The 16,240-nt window shown below is 57.4% G+C and overlaps 2 protein-coding genes across 3 annotated transcripts; one reads left to right on the top strand and one right to left on the bottom strand.

Moving 5' to 3' along the window:
- Positions 1-43: 43 nt before the first annotated feature.
- RPAIN (RPA interacting protein) lies at positions 44-5,048 on the bottom strand. The gene is made up of 7 exons (XM_044675306.1): positions 4,891-5,048; positions 3,837-4,010; positions 3,507-3,567; positions 1,225-1,336; positions 1,086-1,149; positions 746-886; positions 44-139 (listed from the first exon to the last, which is right to left on the bottom strand). The coding sequence occupies exons 1-7, from the start codon at positions 4,972-4,974 to the stop codon at positions 110-112; spliced, it is 666 nt and encodes a 221-aa protein (XP_044531241.1). The 5' UTR covers positions 4,975-5,048; the 3' UTR covers positions 44-109.
- A 534-nt stretch (positions 5,049-5,582) lies between these two features.
- On the top strand, positions 5,583-16,207 carry NUP88 (nucleoporin 88). Of its 2 annotated transcripts, XM_044675280.1 has the most exons (17): positions 5,583-5,897; positions 7,872-8,041; positions 8,461-8,586; positions 12,068-12,154; positions 12,475-12,651; positions 12,851-13,040; positions 13,146-13,302; positions 13,861-13,959; positions 14,049-14,139; positions 14,233-14,334; positions 14,427-14,585; positions 14,675-14,800; positions 14,880-14,945; positions 15,033-15,113; positions 15,202-15,328; positions 15,406-15,524; positions 15,616-16,207. In XM_044675280.1, exons 1-17 carry the CDS (start codon positions 5,583-5,585, stop codon positions 15,677-15,679), a joined length of 2,256 nt encoding a protein of 751 aa, XP_044531215.1. In that variant the 3' UTR covers positions 15,680-16,207. The 2 variants fall into 2 exon arrangements, with proteins under 2 accessions (XP_044531215.1, XP_044531221.1); XM_044675286.1 differs by lacking the exon at positions 15,616-16,207 and having other exon boundaries at positions 15,392-15,498.
- The last annotated feature ends 33 nt before the right edge of the window (positions 16,208-16,240 follow it).

Raw genomic sequence — 16,240 nt, 5'->3', positions numbered from 1 at the left:
TCTCGTCCCCCCACACCCAACAATAAATAGACTTGTCCTCCGGGTAAGCGTGAGCCCCGGGTTCAGGAGGAAGGACCCCCTCCTCCTCCTCCTCCTGCTGAGGCCACCGTCAGAGGAGCACAGTCCAAGTGTCACATGCCTGGACCCAGGAAAGAACAAGAACAATAATGGTCATGTGTCATCGGGGAGAGTGACGAGGCCCCAACCCCTGCCTGATGACTCCCAGGCCTCTCTTGGTCCAGGACCTAGAGCTAAAGGGGCCCAATCCTGTCCCTGGGGGAGAGAGGGAGAGAGCTCTGTGCCCCACGACCCCTCACGGTTTTAAAAATGGATTCTTCTTGAAGTTTCATGGGGGTGGCAGGGGGAGGATGGCACCTGGTGGCTTCTACAGTTCTCCTGAGGGTTTGCCTCTGCCTGGTCCAGAGGGAAAACTGCAGGGGACGAAGTGGCCCCACTAGGAAAGATGAGGTCTCTGGGGGGAGCAGCACCAGCAGGGTGAAAGCTCGATACTGCCAGGCCTCCCTGCCGCTTCCTGCCACCCAACCCCAGACCCCCATCACTAGCAGTGTGCAAGCACATAGGCTGACTGCTGTCAAAGGGATCCCTGGGCCCTGGCATGGCGACCCCCACCACCATCACTGAGGGATTCTGGGTTGCATAAGGTGGCAAGTGGAACAGGCACCAGACCCAGGGAGAGAAGGGCGGGGCTGTGCCAGCCGCTCCAGCGCTACCAGGCTAAGCTCACCGCACAGCTCAGGAGGAGGCTGGCATTTTCTTCCGTTCCACTGGTGACAGAAAACTCGGGCCTGTGGGCACAGAACTCGCTGTGTCTGTTGACACTTTCCTCTAAAAGGGCTCCGAAGGCTTCTTCTGTCAGCTTGGGAGCCTGAGGAGGGACCCGATGAAGGGAATGATTCCTCCCTTCCATGCTTCCGGCCAGACGCGCCCCCAGTGCCCCCAAAAGGTGGTCCTCCCCCATCAGGGGCCACATGGGGCCTGGTAATCGGCTAAAAGGGTGCCTGTCTTTCCGGTCCTCGTTGGCGATCGGGTCTGATGCTCGACCCAGAGCTGCCAGGGAACCTCACCTGAGAGAAGAGCTGGAGGCCGCACGGACACAGGACCACGCCTCCCGCCACGGTCAGGTGGTACCTACAAGCAGAACTGTTCTCAGAAGCCTCTGCTCTGGCCTGCTTTCAATGCCAAAGGCCAGAAGCTCGAACCTACCTGGTACACACAGGGCAGATGAGCCTGTCTGCCTGGAGCCCCTCCAGCAGGGCCCGGAGACACTCGTCATCAAACCGCAGGCTCCTTTCGTACTCCTCGATGTAGGCCTGTTCTGCGAGGAGAAGGATGAAAAGCTAGAGCGGAGCAGGAGGGGGCCCAAAGTGACCGCAGGGAATCGCATTGCTGACATTCCGTGCTCCCGGCCCAGAAAAGTTCAGGGATGAGGGTTAACTGCGGCAACAGGGAGGCCTCCAGGGGCCGGAACACGGAATGGGGGAACCTGAAGGCACAGCCGAACTGCACTGCGCTGGAAAGAGTGAAGACACTCAATGCTGGAGGGGACTTGACTGCCAGAGCCCCTCTGGAGGGCCAGCTGGGACCCACGTATGCCTCAGGGGTCCTACTTCCCCCTCCTCTAAAGCTCCATTCAGACACTTTCAGTGCAGCCTTCTCTGTAGCAGACCAAGGGAGATGGTTCTAAGAACGTTACGGCATAACCAAAACTGACGGGAATGAGGAAAGAGCTTTAACTAGGGGAGAGCAGCCATGAGCAGGACTCCCAAGAGGCAGGGCTGGGACGGGGGACACAGACAAGGAGCTGCAGAGTCCAATCTTCACTTGAAAGCCAGCCACTACAGCCACCTCATTCGGACTCTGGAGGCTGTTCCTTCCCACGGGATCTTCCTGGTCTGCAACCCTAAAGGTAGGATTTCCCCACACTGCCCTACAGACAGCCGGACTTTTTGGAAAGGGAGTTTTTAACAAGAATATGTATTTCTAAATCTGGCCTCAGACACTTCCCAGCTGTGTGACCCTGGGCAAGTCACTTGACCCCCATTGCCTAGCCGTTACCACTCTTCTGCCTTGGAGCCAATACACAAGGTAAGGGTTTTAAAAGAAAAAAGAATATGTATTTGTGTGGTCGCTGCTGGGCATTTATTAAAGGCGCTTACTTTGTGCCAGGCCCTGTGTCAGGCAATGAGCTCTGCTCAGAGTTGATGACAAAATGGACAGAAAGAAAGGCTTTTCCAGGCTTCTCGCTGCCAACTGGGCCAGACCAAAGGAGGCGAGCCCAGCACACCACATGGGAAATGCCAAACGGATGAAGAAGGCCGCTGCCGGGAGAGTCCACAGATGGCTTGAGCCAAAGGATGTTGGCCCAGCCCAGAATGGAGGACCAGAGGCGGCCACATCCCTTGGACAAACTGCCATTTCCTTGACCCCAGACATTTCTTCAGCACAACCCTGTCCCCTCATTATCCAAAAGGGGTATTTTCCCTTTCATTTGTACCCCTAGCATTTAATAGGGCTTAGTACGCAGTAGGTGCTTAATAGATGTTTGCTAACTGACTCAACATCTCCTCATGGCATAGAAGTAAACGTGAATCCTCAAGGTCTGGGCCAGAAGAGCACAAAATGGCGTCTTGTACCAAGTGATGGTCCCAAGAGCAGCCTGGCTGGTCACACTGAGAGTTGCAGCACTCCATGGGGATAGCTTTTTGGGTCCCGTCCATTCATTAAACCAAGAAAAGTTTCTAAACGGCATTCAGTCCTCTAGGTTGCCCCGACACAGTCCAACGTAGACGACCCCTCAGCCCCCTTACTCTGGCCTGTGTAGACACCCCCACCGCTTTATTCCTGCATAGATACTCCCATTACTGGCATGTTGGACTACATTTCTCCTTTGCTGCTGGGACTCTAAAGAGGAACCCTTAAGGATGTGCAAATGATTACTGCTCGGTTACCTCACTTGCTCAGGTAGGAATGAAGAAATTGCGAGGGATGGAGGTAAAGGGACATGCCCAAGGTCACCCAGCTACTCAGGGTATGGAGGAGGAGAAGAACCCAAGTCTCCCTGCATCTAGGCCCAGGGCTCTCATCTCCCCTGAGCTTTAAATCAGTTCTCTGGGAGAATCTATAGAAAGACCCAGAGAAGGACCACACGGGAGGGAGGGAGCCCTATCTGGAGCGTGCTGGTGCCTGGGTAGCCAGAACACCTGAGTTTGGCTCTGGCCCAAGCTCCGCGAAGTCCCCTCCCTTTCCCAGGCTCCGGCTCCTCATCTAGAGTCCACATTTACTGCTCCAGAAGGAGGAGGCCTACGTAAAGCCAGACAGAATGTCCTCGCCACAGATCCTCTGGCGTGACCCCAAGCCCAGAGAGGGGAGGGATCTGCCCAAGACTGCACAGCAAGGCCTCCTGATGCCCTTTCTCAGAGAAGAGGCCACATGGGGGAGGCCCCTTCCACAGAGCAGGAGCACCAAAGCCCACACTCCAGGGTCACCTTGACTCAGCAGCTCCTGCTGTATTTCCTCCAAGACTTCGAGTTCCTCAGGGTCCTCCACCTACAGAGAGAGCAGAAGGGAAAGAAACACGTTTCTTTGTGTGGCTTTTCCAAAGGGGCCCAACCAGCGGGCTGTCATGTAGTGGCGCCCCTTGAGGATGCAGGGTTTGCCTTTTCCTACCCCTCCCGGCCCGGGGACATTGGCCTCTTCCCTGCTGATGGAGAGCTTCCTGCTCTCAGCTCTGGGCCTTTGTCCCTGGAAAGTTGTCCAAAGCACCTGCCGAATGGGGGGTGGGGGGTGCCCTCACTCAGCACCCCGGGCAAGCAGACCTGTACAGAAGTCTCGCTGGGCCTCTGGGCCGCCAGGCTCACATGTGTGGACTGCAAGGCCAGCCATTCTTCCTCCATCACCTCCTGGGCCATGAGCCCGCTGGGAGCTTCTCCCACGCGCCGATACTTGTCCAGGAGCTGGGCCCGGCTGCTTTTCATTCTCTCGAGGCATCGCTGAGGGGACAGAGAGACGGCATGAAGCAGCGGCCGGCTGGCCGGGCTCCCGCTCCCCAAGCCCCTTCCTCTGGGCGGTGGCCACGCCGAGGAGAAGAGCTGCGAAGGGCACGGAGAGGAAGTGGGGAGCCTCCTGGGGCTCATCATTCACAAAAGAACGCAGCGAATCCCACGGAAAGATGGGGCAGAGGCAGAAACCCCGAAGCGGGGCCTCCCCAGGTCTGATCCTAGGGAGAATCCTGAGGGAAGTCGGAAACTACAAGGCAGATGGAAAGTAATGGGGAAGAGAAAGCGGCCCCCAAGAAAAACTTCCTAGAAAAGCGGGGGAGGGGAGGGGAGGGCTCCTCGCTCCAAACTGAACCCAAAGGCCTGCTGCTCGGGAACATCGGCAAGCGAGCCTCCGAGAGGATTGGGCCGAAGGAAGGGGAATGAGCGGGGATCTGTCCTAACCGGGAAAACTGGGGCTGAAGGAGGTTTCCCTGCTTAGCATTTAGGCTTCTGGCCGCTTTCTGGCATCTTTGGGCTTCTCTGGAAGAAGCTTCAGACTTTCGGGTGGCGGGAGAACTACACCTGGGGGCCCTGCCCGCACCCTCCCCACCGTATACGCCGCCGCACTTGGGCCCAAGCCTCACCCTGGACCGGGCTTCAAGCTGGAGCTTGAGAGACGGGGACAATTTGGTAGGAGCCTGCCCAAAGGTACTGCGGGAGGAGAAACCCTCCCCCAGCTCTACCACCTTAGCACAAATGCGGCAGCAGACAGCGAGGGGCGGAGTCCAAAAAACTGGGCCGGAAGGGGGTGGTGCCTAGAGCCCAAGCGCGCAGAGAAGCTGCTGCGGGGCACGACGGGAGGGGCAGTGAGCCCGCCCTAGGCCACGCTCACCTGACGGTACGTCTCCTTCCAGAATGGGCCCCCCCGACGCTTGTGAAGCTCGCGCCGTCCCTGCCCCGCCGCTGTCTCCTCCATGATGCCCAGAGAGAAGGCTGCCTCCCGAGCGAGCCCGTGGGGCCGTGGAGGCCCCTAATTCCGCCTCCCCCGGAGCATGCTGGGAACAGTAGTCCCGCCGCGGAGTGCGCAGGCGTGAGCGTGTCCGGAGCATGCTGGAAACAGTAGTCCACAACATTCTCGCTTTTCCAGGCCCCGCCCCCCACCTACCCCCTTCCGTAGCGGGAGAAAAACTGATGGCGTGGCGGCTTCTTTCTTTGGCTGGGCTCTGCCAGTCCTGATGCTTTAGCCCCAAAAGAACAGCATCACGAGGACCCTACGAAAAGGATCCGAGGGGCTTCGGTTTGGCTTATGGGAACGAAAGGGAGGAGTCGTTTTCAGGAGAGGCCCACCCAGTCCCCAGGCCCACGCTCCCGATTTAGATCTCAGCGGATTAGCGTCAACAACCCCGCCCCGCAGCCTCGCGCTCGGATTGGACAGGAGAACAGCAATCGTGCCTGATTGGCCAGAGAGGAGGCTCATTAATTGGACAGGCACAAAGATCTGCGTTCATTGGCTGGAGCAGAGGTTGGCGGGTATTGATTGGAGAGCAGGAGGGGGAGGTGCCCAAGCGGGCAGCACGGGAGAAGATGGCGGCGGCCGAGGAGGCCGGCGGCGACGGCGAGCAGTGGCGGCTATGGCTGCCCCAGCATGTTGTGTTTGTGCGATTACGCGAGGGGCTGCGGGGGCAGAGCCCTCCCGTGCCCGGCGCCGAGCAACCAGGGCCGCCCAGCCTCACCCGGAACCTTCTTTTCGGGCTCGGCGCCGAGCTCTTCCTGTGGGACGGTGCGGCCGGCGCTTTTCTGGCGGTACGCTTGCGCGGCCCGGGCTCCGCCTCCGGCGACGGGAGCGGGGGCGGCAGCGGGAGCGGAGGCGGCGAGGGCCCGGCCCTCGGCCGTTACCAGGTAACGGCGGCGCGGGACCGAGTCTTCGGGGCGTGGGAGCGAGGTTGTACTTTGGAAGGGGCTTGGGAGGGCTTGGACTGGATTATATCTGCGCGGAGTGTGCAGAGGGCTGGGGGGCTGTGAGAGAGGAGCGGCACAGAGTCTTTCGGTGTTGTTAAACCTGCCCGGGGTTTTCTGGGCAGAGATCCTGGAGCGCTTTGCCCTGCCCTGCCCTTTCGTTTTGCAAATGAAGAAACTGAGGCAGGTTGAGCTGAGTGACTTGGCCGAGGGTACGGTCAGAGGCCAAATTTGAACCCAGTTTCTCCTGCCTCCGGGCCCAGCACTCTATCCCTGAGGCACCGAGCTGTACGTGCACAGGTGAATAACTAGTGCTACCAGCCAGCGCCAATCTGGGGCCAAGTAGTGAGTGGCAGGGGCTGACCCCTGGTGCTCAAGAGGCCTGATCCAGTTGGTTGGCAAGTCCCATCCAGGAACAAGGGCAGTGTGGATTTTTGATAGTTAGGGGTCCCGGCCAGGGCTGGAGTGAAGCCGATTGGAGCCCCAGGGAGGAAGCTCCTCTAGTTCTTGGCACTCCTGAACTCTTGTCGACTCAAGCCTGGCATTGGACCAGAGGCGAAGGAGCAAAGGTCCCCAACGAAGGCCCTCTGCTGAGTGGGAGAGGGTCTCCGGACCTCTGCAGTTAAAGGGCCACCACCGGTTAGTCAGAGGCACTTTTTCACTGTGCCTTTAAATAGTTCCATAGCTCGCATCTGTCACATTGGCCAATGGGCCAGAAGAGGGAAATGAGAAATGGTGGAGGGGGCCCAGGCTGCTTGCAGCACTCCAGTGCTATTGGTGGAGAACCATTTGGGACGGGCCAAAGGGCTCTAACGCTGCGCATGTACCCTTTGATCCAGCAATATGTGACTGCCAGGTCTGAGGCCCAAAGAGATGTTTTTAGAAGGGGGAAAGGCCCCCAGTGAACAAAAACGTGGGCCAAGAATGGTAAGGAGGGGGCTGTGGCATGTGAGTGTGGTGGAATACCATGTGAGCACGACTGTTGGCATGAACTGATGCAAAGTGAAGTGAGCAGCAGCCAGAGAACATGCTCAGCGGGAACAGCACGCAAAGGACTCGGCTTCTTCTCTCAGCAAGGACCTCAGAGGGCTCGGGGTGCCCACAAGTGCACTCGGCCTCCAGGGAAAGAGCTAACGGAGGCCGATGCAGAGCAAACCTCGGTTTCTAAACTTGATTTGCGTGGGTTTTTTTCTAGCAATACGGCTAGTGTGGAAATGCGTCTGGGATGACGGAGAGCACATTTCTTGCCTTCATAGTGGTTGGGGGAGGGGTGGGAGGAAGAGAATTCAGGACCAAAGACAAATGCTTTAATGAATGTTTAAAAATAACTCAAAAGGGGGAACTCTAAACCATTTCCATCAGGTCTTAGCCCTTTGGAGGCCACCTTCCATCCCCCACTCTGTGGAGGAGGGGAGTGGATTCGGCCACATGGGTCACACCAGCAGAATTTGAATCCAAGCTTTCCTGAAGTCCATACCTGCCCGGTCATAATGACCCTGGCCTGTGCTGCATTGCTTTTCCTCTTCAATCATCGTTCATCTTCCCCTCACACCTAGATGAATTAGAATCCTTTGTAAACACCCAACTAACGAGAGACCGAACTTCTGTGTGTGCAAGAAGACGCCTTCCTCCCTGCCTAAAGATGCTCACTTTCCTTGCTGGCCATGGCCAGGAGTCCAAGAGAAAAGGCTAGAAAGCAGGCGGAGAGGGAAAAAGGAGACTTGGGAGAACTCGGGCCTGCCGGAGGGGGTGGGGAGGATTTTGCTCTTTTTGTTGACTAATAATGTGAATGAAGAATTTCTTTCAAAATAGTTCAAATAAAAGACTGCTTTGGGTTCGCTTCACAGCTTCCCCTTAACTGGGGTCTTTTCCCCTTGCAAATCGCCTTCCCATCCGAATGCCTCCTTTCATTTCCAGAGATTGCTTTGTATAAATCCGCCCCTTTTTGAAATCTACCAAGTCCTGCTAAGCCCGACTCACCATCACGTGGCTCTCATTGGCAACAAAGGCCTTACGGTGTTAGAGTTACCCAAACGATGGGGGAAAAATTCTGAATTTGAAGGCGGGAAATCCACAGTGAACTGCAGGTAAGTTTGAATCTTCCCATCAGAGCATGTGGGGTGCAGGAAGCCCTCCAGGCCACGTGCAGGTGTGTGGTGGGGGCAGCCGGGTTTGGCTTATCTTGGGGAAGTTCTTGCTTGTGTTTCTGGCAGGATCAGTGGCTGAGGCACAGCCAGTGAGGTTTTTCTTTAAAGTTTTATGACTGCCCTTTGGAGCCCCCTCAGAAGCCGAGCGATTGGGCCCACTATTTCGAGACCCTGATTTCCCCCTCTAACAGCGATCAGCGGATTGTGGTCTTTGGGCCCGAAAAAGTCATCTGAAAACAAGACAGGTGGCTGTCTCTGGCCGCGTTGTAGAATGAACAAGTAGAGACGATCACATGTTTTGAGTCCAAATTTCCCAAGAGCTCCAACAGAGGAGAATCACGGAGGCTTCTGTCTTGCAGCACGACTCCTATAGCTGAAAGATTCTTCAACAGTTCCCCTTCCCTGAGCCTGAAGCATGCCGCTTGGTACCCAAGTGAAGTGCTCGACCCTCATGTGGTGCTGCTGACATCAGACAACGTGATACGGTAGGGACCAGCCCTGCTGAGAGGAGCTCCCCATTCGGCTGTCCTGGGGCCCTGCCTGGCAGAGGAAAGGGGAGGGAAGGGAGCCATCAGGACCCCTGTGGCTAGGAGGCATGCTTGCATGGTAGAGTCCAGCATTGCTGAGCCCTCTCAGGAGCCTAGCAGGCAGGATTGGAATCAGGAGAGAGTTCTTTCAGTCTGCTGGTCTGGAAAGAGGTGTTGGAAGCTGTCGAACGTGCTGGCCCTTCAGAGATTGGGGGTGATGGGGTAGGGAGAGCAGTGGTCCCGGGATTACCCACATGAAGAAGAAAGAACTAGGCTCAGATAAGTGGTCTAAAAGAAGGAAAATGACATAAGCCAGTTTTGAATTTTGGCCTGGTGGACTCTTATGGAGCTCATGCTTCTTTAGCAGGGCGAGTCATCTCCAGGACATGGTAAGGCCTAGAGAAGGGCTATGTGAGCTTGGAGTCCTCTGCCGTCTCTCAATCTTTGTTAGCAAAATTAATGTCTGGCCACACTTTATTTCTATCTGCTTTCCTTATATTTCAGCTGCCCCAGAATTTTAACTTGTTCTCCAACCCAGAAGAGCTCTCCTCCCAGCTATGAGCCCTCTACAAATCATAAGAACATTCCTTCTTGTCATTTAGCCAGGTCATTGGTAAAAATGTTAAACCAACATATCACTGAGCGTAGAGCCCTGAAGCACTCCACTGGAGTCTGCCTTCCTTTTTTTTTCAATTTTTTCAATTTTATTTAATTGATTGATTAAGAACATTTTTCCATGGTTCCATGGTTTATGTTCTTTCCCACCCCTCTCCCATAGCAAACACACAATTCCATTGGGTTTTATATGTGTTATTGATCCAGACCTATTTCCTTATTATTGATATTTGCACTAGGGTGATCGTTTAGAATCAACATCCCCAGTCATATCCTCATCAAACTACATTATCGATCATATGTTTTTCTTCTGCATTTCTACTCCCACAGTTCTTTCTCTGGTTGTGGAGAGCTTCTTTCTCAGAAGCAAAGTCAGTTACATTCGATCGTGCTACAATGTATCCGTCTCTGTGTACAATGTTCTCCTGGTTCTGCTCCTTTCACTCTGCATCACTTCCTGGAGGTCTTTCCAGTTCACATGGAGTTCCTCCAGTTCATTATTCCTTTGAGCACAATAGTATTCTATCCCCTCCCATTCCCCCCACTCCCCTTCCTGGTTCTTCTCCTCCTTCTCTGACCCTATCTCTATCCCTTTGGCTGCATCTTCATCCAGGTTATGCCCACTGACTGTAAGTGTTGTTCAGGACTCCCTCTCCATTGACTTCCAACCTGGCACCTCCAAATGGATGGCCAGTCGACATCTGAATCTCAGTGTGTCCAAAACAGAATTTGTTCTCTTTCCCTTAATCCCTCCCCCACCACTTTCCCTGTTACCAACTGGGGCACCCCCAGGCACCCAATATAGGAGTCATTTTGAACTCACCGTCTCTCACCCCTCAGATCCAGGCTTTGGACAACACCTGGCAATTTTCCTGGGCAGTTTCTCTTGTCCATTGCACACGTCCTCATCTCCTCATGCCTGGTCAATTGCATCCTTGGTTTGGCCTTCAAAGCCCTTCTTAACCCCCGCCCCGCCCCCCAGTCCCCCAGTCTTCTTACTCTAACACCTACATAACACTCCACATCTCCCTGGTTGTGTCCTGTAATCTCTGCCTCCTGGGTACCTTCCAGTCTTGGATAAAATCCCCCTTTCTCCAAAGAGACATAGATAGGAAGGTGACAGTCAGCTGAAGACCAGAAGCACCCTCAATTCGGCGGGCCCCAAAGGGAACTTATTTTCTTTGCCCAACTGCTCCCTCACCCTGGCCTTCCCTTTGGGGCTTCGCCATTTTCTCTTCTCAGTCTGTCCCATCTGAGATGAGTCCTTCCTCACCCTTCCCCGGGCCATCGGAGAAGCCTTCTCAGCCTTCTCCCTCTCTCCGGTCTCTCCCCTCTTCCTTCCGTTCCCTGATCAGCTGCCAAGGTGATTTATAGAGAACCTGCTCTATAACCAGAGACTAATCTGAGTGGCCTGGGTGGTTGTCGGATGCAAAGAATGAAACAGATTAGAAGCACGGCTTGTTAGCTCATAGTACTCCAAAAAATACTGAAGTAGCCACTTTATTATAAAGGAAATTAAAGATCCCCTTCCCCAAAAGCCCAAGAAAGTTTCCCACAGTTACAGAGAGCAAGATTTTTACTATAGTCAAAACAAAAGCCTTAGAAGCCTCCAGGTGTAGATAAAAAAACCTATGCTCTTTAAATGAAGCCTGGGACATCTCCATTAGGTCAGAAAGCCCCGGCATTTTCTCAGCCTTGATGGTATTAAACAATTTTTTGAGCCTCATTATTTTACTTTAATTCGGGGCAAAATACCCTGCCAAGGGTTCGACCTTGGCTGTACCAGCCATCCGTGTTCTCGGTCAAAGGGGAACAGAGTTAGCCCCCCTCCTGCTGGAGTGCTGAGAGCCCAAAGCTTTTTCAATAAGACTGTAATGCATTTTGAAGGAAGGTGAGAATTATGAAAGGAATCAAAAGAGGAATCTCAGATTTTTGTCTTAGATATCCCACTCCGTCTCGACCTGATTAGGGAGAAAAACCGATACACGGCTCTGCCGATCTGTATTGATCTTTTGAGGGGGTCCAGATAAAAATATCTACTTGAGATTCTAATTTCTCTTAATAGCTCCCGACAGTGATTTTCCTGAAATGTCGGAATTAGTGCTGGCTTTCGAGGTGGGCGGATCATGTGGCCTCCTCGTGGCTTGAGAGAAGCCTAAGGAAAGAGTCAGGGAGGGCTTAGAAGAGGTTTGAAGCATGGCGGCCCAGGGAAGCCTGAGGCCTCCGGGACAAGAGCCACGCAAAGGGACCTTCCATCCTTGCCTTCTTGGCAGAGGTGGGCAGTGATGGGCGAGGAACGGCATAGCCTGAACGACTCCTTTTCTTTATTCATTCTTTTTGACAAGGGATGCTGGGAACTGAGGGTGCTGGAAAAGTAGAAGCTAGCCACAGAACTCTGATGAAACTCCTTTTCCCTGGGAAAGGAGGACCGCTACTTCTAAAGAGTGAAAGGCACTCGGGCATCAAGAAAACTAAGTGGTGTAGTGGATCGAGCATGAGGCCTGCAGGCAGGAGTTCCTGGGTTCAGATGTGGCCTCAGCCACTTCCTATTTGGCGAGCCCTTAGCCGTTACTAGACAGAGCCTGTTTGTGGAGGGTGAAAAAGGAGGCCCCAGTGGAGGAGATAACTTGGATGCAGAGAACAGACCATCCCATAGAGTCCAAGCCTACTGAACCCTTTGGGGGTTGTCCCGTCCCTGAGGTGTGGGCAGGTGCCTCAGCTGGTCTGTGCTGGACCACACAGGTTCCGTGGAGAGTCTGCTGAGCCGGGAGCATCTCAGTGTAGGGTCGATAAATGTTTGTTTCTCCTCTCGGGACGCCTCTAGGATCTATTGTCTGCGGGAGCCCCAGATCCCAGTGAAAGTGATTCCCCTTTCTGACACGGAGGAGGAGAGCTTGGTCCTCAATAAAGGGTGAGTGAGGGATGGGGCAGTAGGCTGCCAACCCTGCTGAGCTGGGTCCAAGGACCCCCAGGGGCCCCACGGCTCGCATCCTCCTCCCCCTGGGCACTCGGGACAGCTAGTGATCCCCAGGAGGCAGCGTTCCTTCCAGGTTCTGGGGACCACATGACAAGGATTCAAGGGGCCCTTCCGCTTGCAGCTTCTCCCGACCCTGGGCCCGGAGGGCCGGGACTGCCCCGTTCTCGTCCCAGGGAGCCCCGGTGCCCTGGCCTACCGCTTGGCGGCGGGTGGGATTCCTCTGAGACGCTCTCCTTCCGCTGTCACGCTTGCAGGAGGGCGTACACAGCATCCCTCGGAGAGACTGCGGTTGCCTTTGACTTCGGCCCCCTGGCGACAGTGCCCAAGAATGTGTTTGGGCAGCGCAGCAAAGAGGAGGTGCTGGCCTACCCGCTGTACATCCTGTACGAGAACGGGGAGACCTTCCTCACCTACGTGAGCCTGATGCAAAGGTGAGCCGCGCCAGACGCCTCATCTTGGGCCCTTCGAGGGTGCAGAGAGGCATGTGGCCGCCAGGCCCGGAGGGCCTCGCACTCGCGTCCTGGCTCTGGTCCTGCCTCAGTTTCCTCACGGCACCCCTGTTGCCCCAGCAACCTGCCCAGGCCCAGGGTCGGGCACGGCCCGGCTCTGACCGCCTTTTTGCCTGTCCAGCGCCGGGACCCTGGGGAAGCTGCTGGGCCCCCTGCCCATGCACCCAGCCGCCGAGGACAACTACGGCTACGACGCCTGTGCCGTGCTCTGCCTGCCCTGCGTGCCCAACATCCTCGTCATCGCCACCGAGTCGGGGATGCTGTACCACTGCGTGGTGCTGGAAGGCGAGGACTCTGAGGACGAGCAGCACGTGAGGACCCCCCTCCGCCCCCCCAGGCCCAAGAGAGGTCAGCTGTGAGCTGCTGGCACTGGCCAGGCCTGACCTCCCCCTCCCCCTCCCCTGGGCCTCTTGCAGTCCGAGAAGTCCTGGGACTCCCGGGCCGACCTCATCCCGTCCCTCTACGTGTTCGAGTGCGTCGAGCTGGAGCTGGCTCTGAGACTGGCCTCCGCAGAGGACGACGACGACGACCCCCTCGAGTCGGACTTCTCATGTCCCATCAAGCTGCACCGAGGTGAGGGGGGCCCTGGCCTCCCCGCATCCCCCTCGAGGGGTCGGGACACGGAGGACTCGGGAGCGGGAGATGGGGGTGCAGCCTGCCCGTGCTGGGGGGGCTGAATGGGCCCCGGGCTGGAGTCCGGGAGCACGAGGGGCCAGCAGAGCTCCCGGCAGCAATGGCGCTAAGCCAGGTGGGAGGTGGGGGTGGCGGCGCCCTTTGCAGCTCGAGGGAAGGCCTTGGGGAAGAGAAGGAGTCCCACTGGAGGCAGGAGCCGAGGGCGTCCCTGGGGAGTGGCCGGCCGAGGAGGCTGAGGACGGTTCCCCGTGGCAGGGAGCCAGGCTGTCCTGCGGCTCCCTGCGTGACCCATGTAGTCTCTGCCCACCGGCGTCAAGGAGGCTGAGGCCCGAGAAGAAACCTCCGGTGGGGCAGTCACTGAGGTTGCCGTGGGACCCCGGGCCAGCCTGGGTGAGGGAGAGTGGAGGCGGGGGCAGACCCAGGCTCTGCCCTTAAGCCCCCACCCCAGTGAAGAGCCACTCCGTGGCTGCCTCAGGAGAGCCTCAACTTCCCCTGCAGACCCCAAGTGTCCTTCCCGCTACCACTGCACTCATGAGGCCGGCGTTCACAGCGTGGGGCTCACCTGGATCCACAAACTCCACCGATTTCTGGGTTCAGGTGAGTTCCACCTCGGGGGGACCCTTCCATGGGGAGGGGGAGGGGAGGGGACTTGGGACGCCCCACCCAGGCGGCTCGTCTCTCGGCAGATGAGGAAGACAAAGACAGTTTGCAAGAACTCTCGACTGAACAGAAATGCTTCGTGGAGCACATCCTCTGTACGAAGCCTCTACCGTGCAGGTAGGGACGGGCGGAGGGACGGAAGGACGGATGGCCCCCCTCCCCTCGCACCGGCCCCCTCCCCAGTGACGCCCTCGCGGGATGTTTCCTTAGGCAGCCGGCGCCCATCCGAGGGTTCTGGATCGTGTCGGACGTCTTGGGGCCCACCATGGTGTGTGTGACCAACACCTACGAGTGCCTGACCAGGCCTCTGCTGTGAGTGCCGGGCCGGGGGGGGGGGCCGGGGGGGCCGGGGCCGGGCCGTGTCTGCTGACCAGCGTCTCCTCCTCCTCCTCCTGACCCGGCAGAAGCACCGTCCACCCCACGTCCCCTCCCCTGCTGTGTGCCCGCGAGGACGTCGGCATGGCGGAGTCTCCCCTGCGCATTCTGGCCGAAACCCAGGACTCCTTCGAGAAGCACATCCGGAGTACCCTGCAGCGCAGTGCCGCCAATCCCGTGTTTCTGAAGTATGGGGGCAGGCGGGGAGCTTCTGGGGCACGGCGGGGGGCGGGGGCCCCGGGGAAGGAGGGGCCTGACGCCCCTGAACCCCGCGAAGGTCCTCCGACAAGGATGTGACGCCCCCTCCCGAGGAGTGCCTCCAGCTGCTGAGCAGGGCCACACAGGTGTTCCGAGACGAGTATATCCTGAAGCAAGACCTGGCCAAGGAGGAGATCCAGCGGAGGTGAGGCCAGGCTGGGGTTGGGGGGAGGGGGAGCGCCTGCTGCCCAGGGTTCGAGCAAGTGCCTTCTCCCTCCTCCAAGGGTCAAGCTGTTATGCAGCCAGAAGAAGAAGCAGCTGGAAGACTTGAACTACTGTCGAGAGGAGAGGTGAGTCGGGGGCTGCCAGGAGGACCCTGACCAGGCCCTGTGTGTTGGGGGACTCTCACTCAGAGTGCTGTGCTCCCCCACCCTCAGGAAGAGCCTCCGGGAGATGGCCGAGCGCCTGGCGGACAAGTACGAAGAGGCTAAAGAGCGCCAGGAGGACATCATGAACAGGTGAGGGTGGCCCCAGCCTCCCAGGAAGGGGGGGCTCCTTTCCACGCCACCCCCACCCCCAACAAATCTGTCCATATCTCCCGGGAAGGATGAAGCAGCTGTTGAGGGGCTTCCACTCGCAGCTTCCTGTCCTTTCCGACAGCGAGAGAGAGATGAAGAAGGAGCTCCAGCTGATCCCAGAGCAGCTGCGGCACCTGGGCAACGCCATCAGGCAGGTGAGTGGGGCGGCCCGTGGGGGGGCCAGAGGGCCAGGGCCGGGGCCACCATAGTCATCGCAGTGTGCCGTGCCCAGGTCACCATGAAGAAGGACTACCAGCAGCGCAAGATGGAGAGGGGGGCCAGCCCTCAGAAGGCCACCATCACGTTGAGCGCCTACCAGCGCAAGTGCATCCGTGCTGTGCTGAAGGAGGAGTGAGTGCAGCCGCCCCCTCCCCAGTCTCGCCCCGGGCCTCCCAGCCTCCACCCTGACCCCTCAGTGTCCCTCCCGTCTGCTCTCTTTCAGGGGCGAACACATCCGGGAGATGGTGAAGCAGATCAATGACATCCGGAATCACGTGAACTTCTGAGAGAGGCCTCGGAGACCGGACGCGGCTCTCCCCCCCCCCCCCCCCATCCATCTGTCTATCTATCCATCTGTCTGTCTTTTTATAAAGGACTCGCCATTCCTGAATAAATGCTTTTTCTAGGGAAGCTTGGGCTGGGCTGGCCTTGGCGCGCGTCCTCTCCGTCGTCGTCGCCCCACACACACACACTGACACTCGCGGTCCCACTGGGCAGCAGCTTTTGTTTTTAATGAGAACACGCGTAAGGACACACCTTCAGTACAGTTAACAAGGGTTATATGGGGCCGGGATCGCACGCACAGGACGCCAAGAGCTCGGCGTGGCTGCAACACGGGATTACAGTCCAGGGAAGGAGGGGGAGCCCGGCCCTCGCCTTCGCTTCCTGAGGCCCCGAGCCCAAAGAGCCCGGACAGGCTGCTCCTTGCAGGCCCAACAACAGGACGGCTGGACGGGGGAGGCCGCTGTTTCCTGGTTTGTGCTTTTCTCCAACCTTCAGCACTTGCACCAGTTTGCCGGGGGAAGGGGGGCCCTTAGTCCTTCCTCCCCGGAGCGTGCGTCCTCCCC

Source organism: Gracilinanus agilis, chromosome 1, assembly GCF_016433145.1.
Source record: "Gracilinanus agilis isolate LMUSP501 chromosome 1, AgileGrace, whole genome shotgun sequence".
Classification (NCBI taxonomy): domain Eukaryota; kingdom Metazoa; phylum Chordata; class Mammalia; order Didelphimorphia; family Didelphidae; genus Gracilinanus; species Gracilinanus agilis.
This window is presented reverse-complemented; position numbering and strand designations above follow the sequence as displayed.

Bases quoted from the DNA above. Each gene is read 5' to 3' on its own strand.
- RPAIN (XM_044675306.1), bottom strand. From the start codon at position 4,974: ATGGAGGAGACAGCGGCGGGGCAGGGACGGCGCGAGCTTCACAAGCGT. The intron at 1,150-1,224 runs GTAGGTTCGAGC...TTCTGCTTGTAG, and splicing joins ATCTGCCCTGTGTGTACCAG to GTACCACCTGACCGTGGCGG. The intron at 887-1,085 runs GTGAGGTTCCCT...GTCCCTCCTCAG, and splicing joins GCCTCCAGCTCTTCTCTCAG to GCTCCCAAGCTGACAGAAGA.
- NUP88 (XM_044675280.1), top strand. From the start codon at position 5,583: ATGGCGGCGGCCGAGGAGGCCGGCGGCGACGGCGAGCAGTGGCGGCTA. The intron at 13,041-13,145 runs GTGAGGACCCCC...GGCCTCTTGCAG, and splicing joins ACTCTGAGGACGAGCAGCAC to TCCGAGAAGTCCTGGGACTC. The intron at 13,303-13,860 runs GTGAGGGGGGCC...CTTCCCCTGCAG, and splicing joins TCCCATCAAGCTGCACCGAG to ACCCCAAGTGTCCTTCCCGC.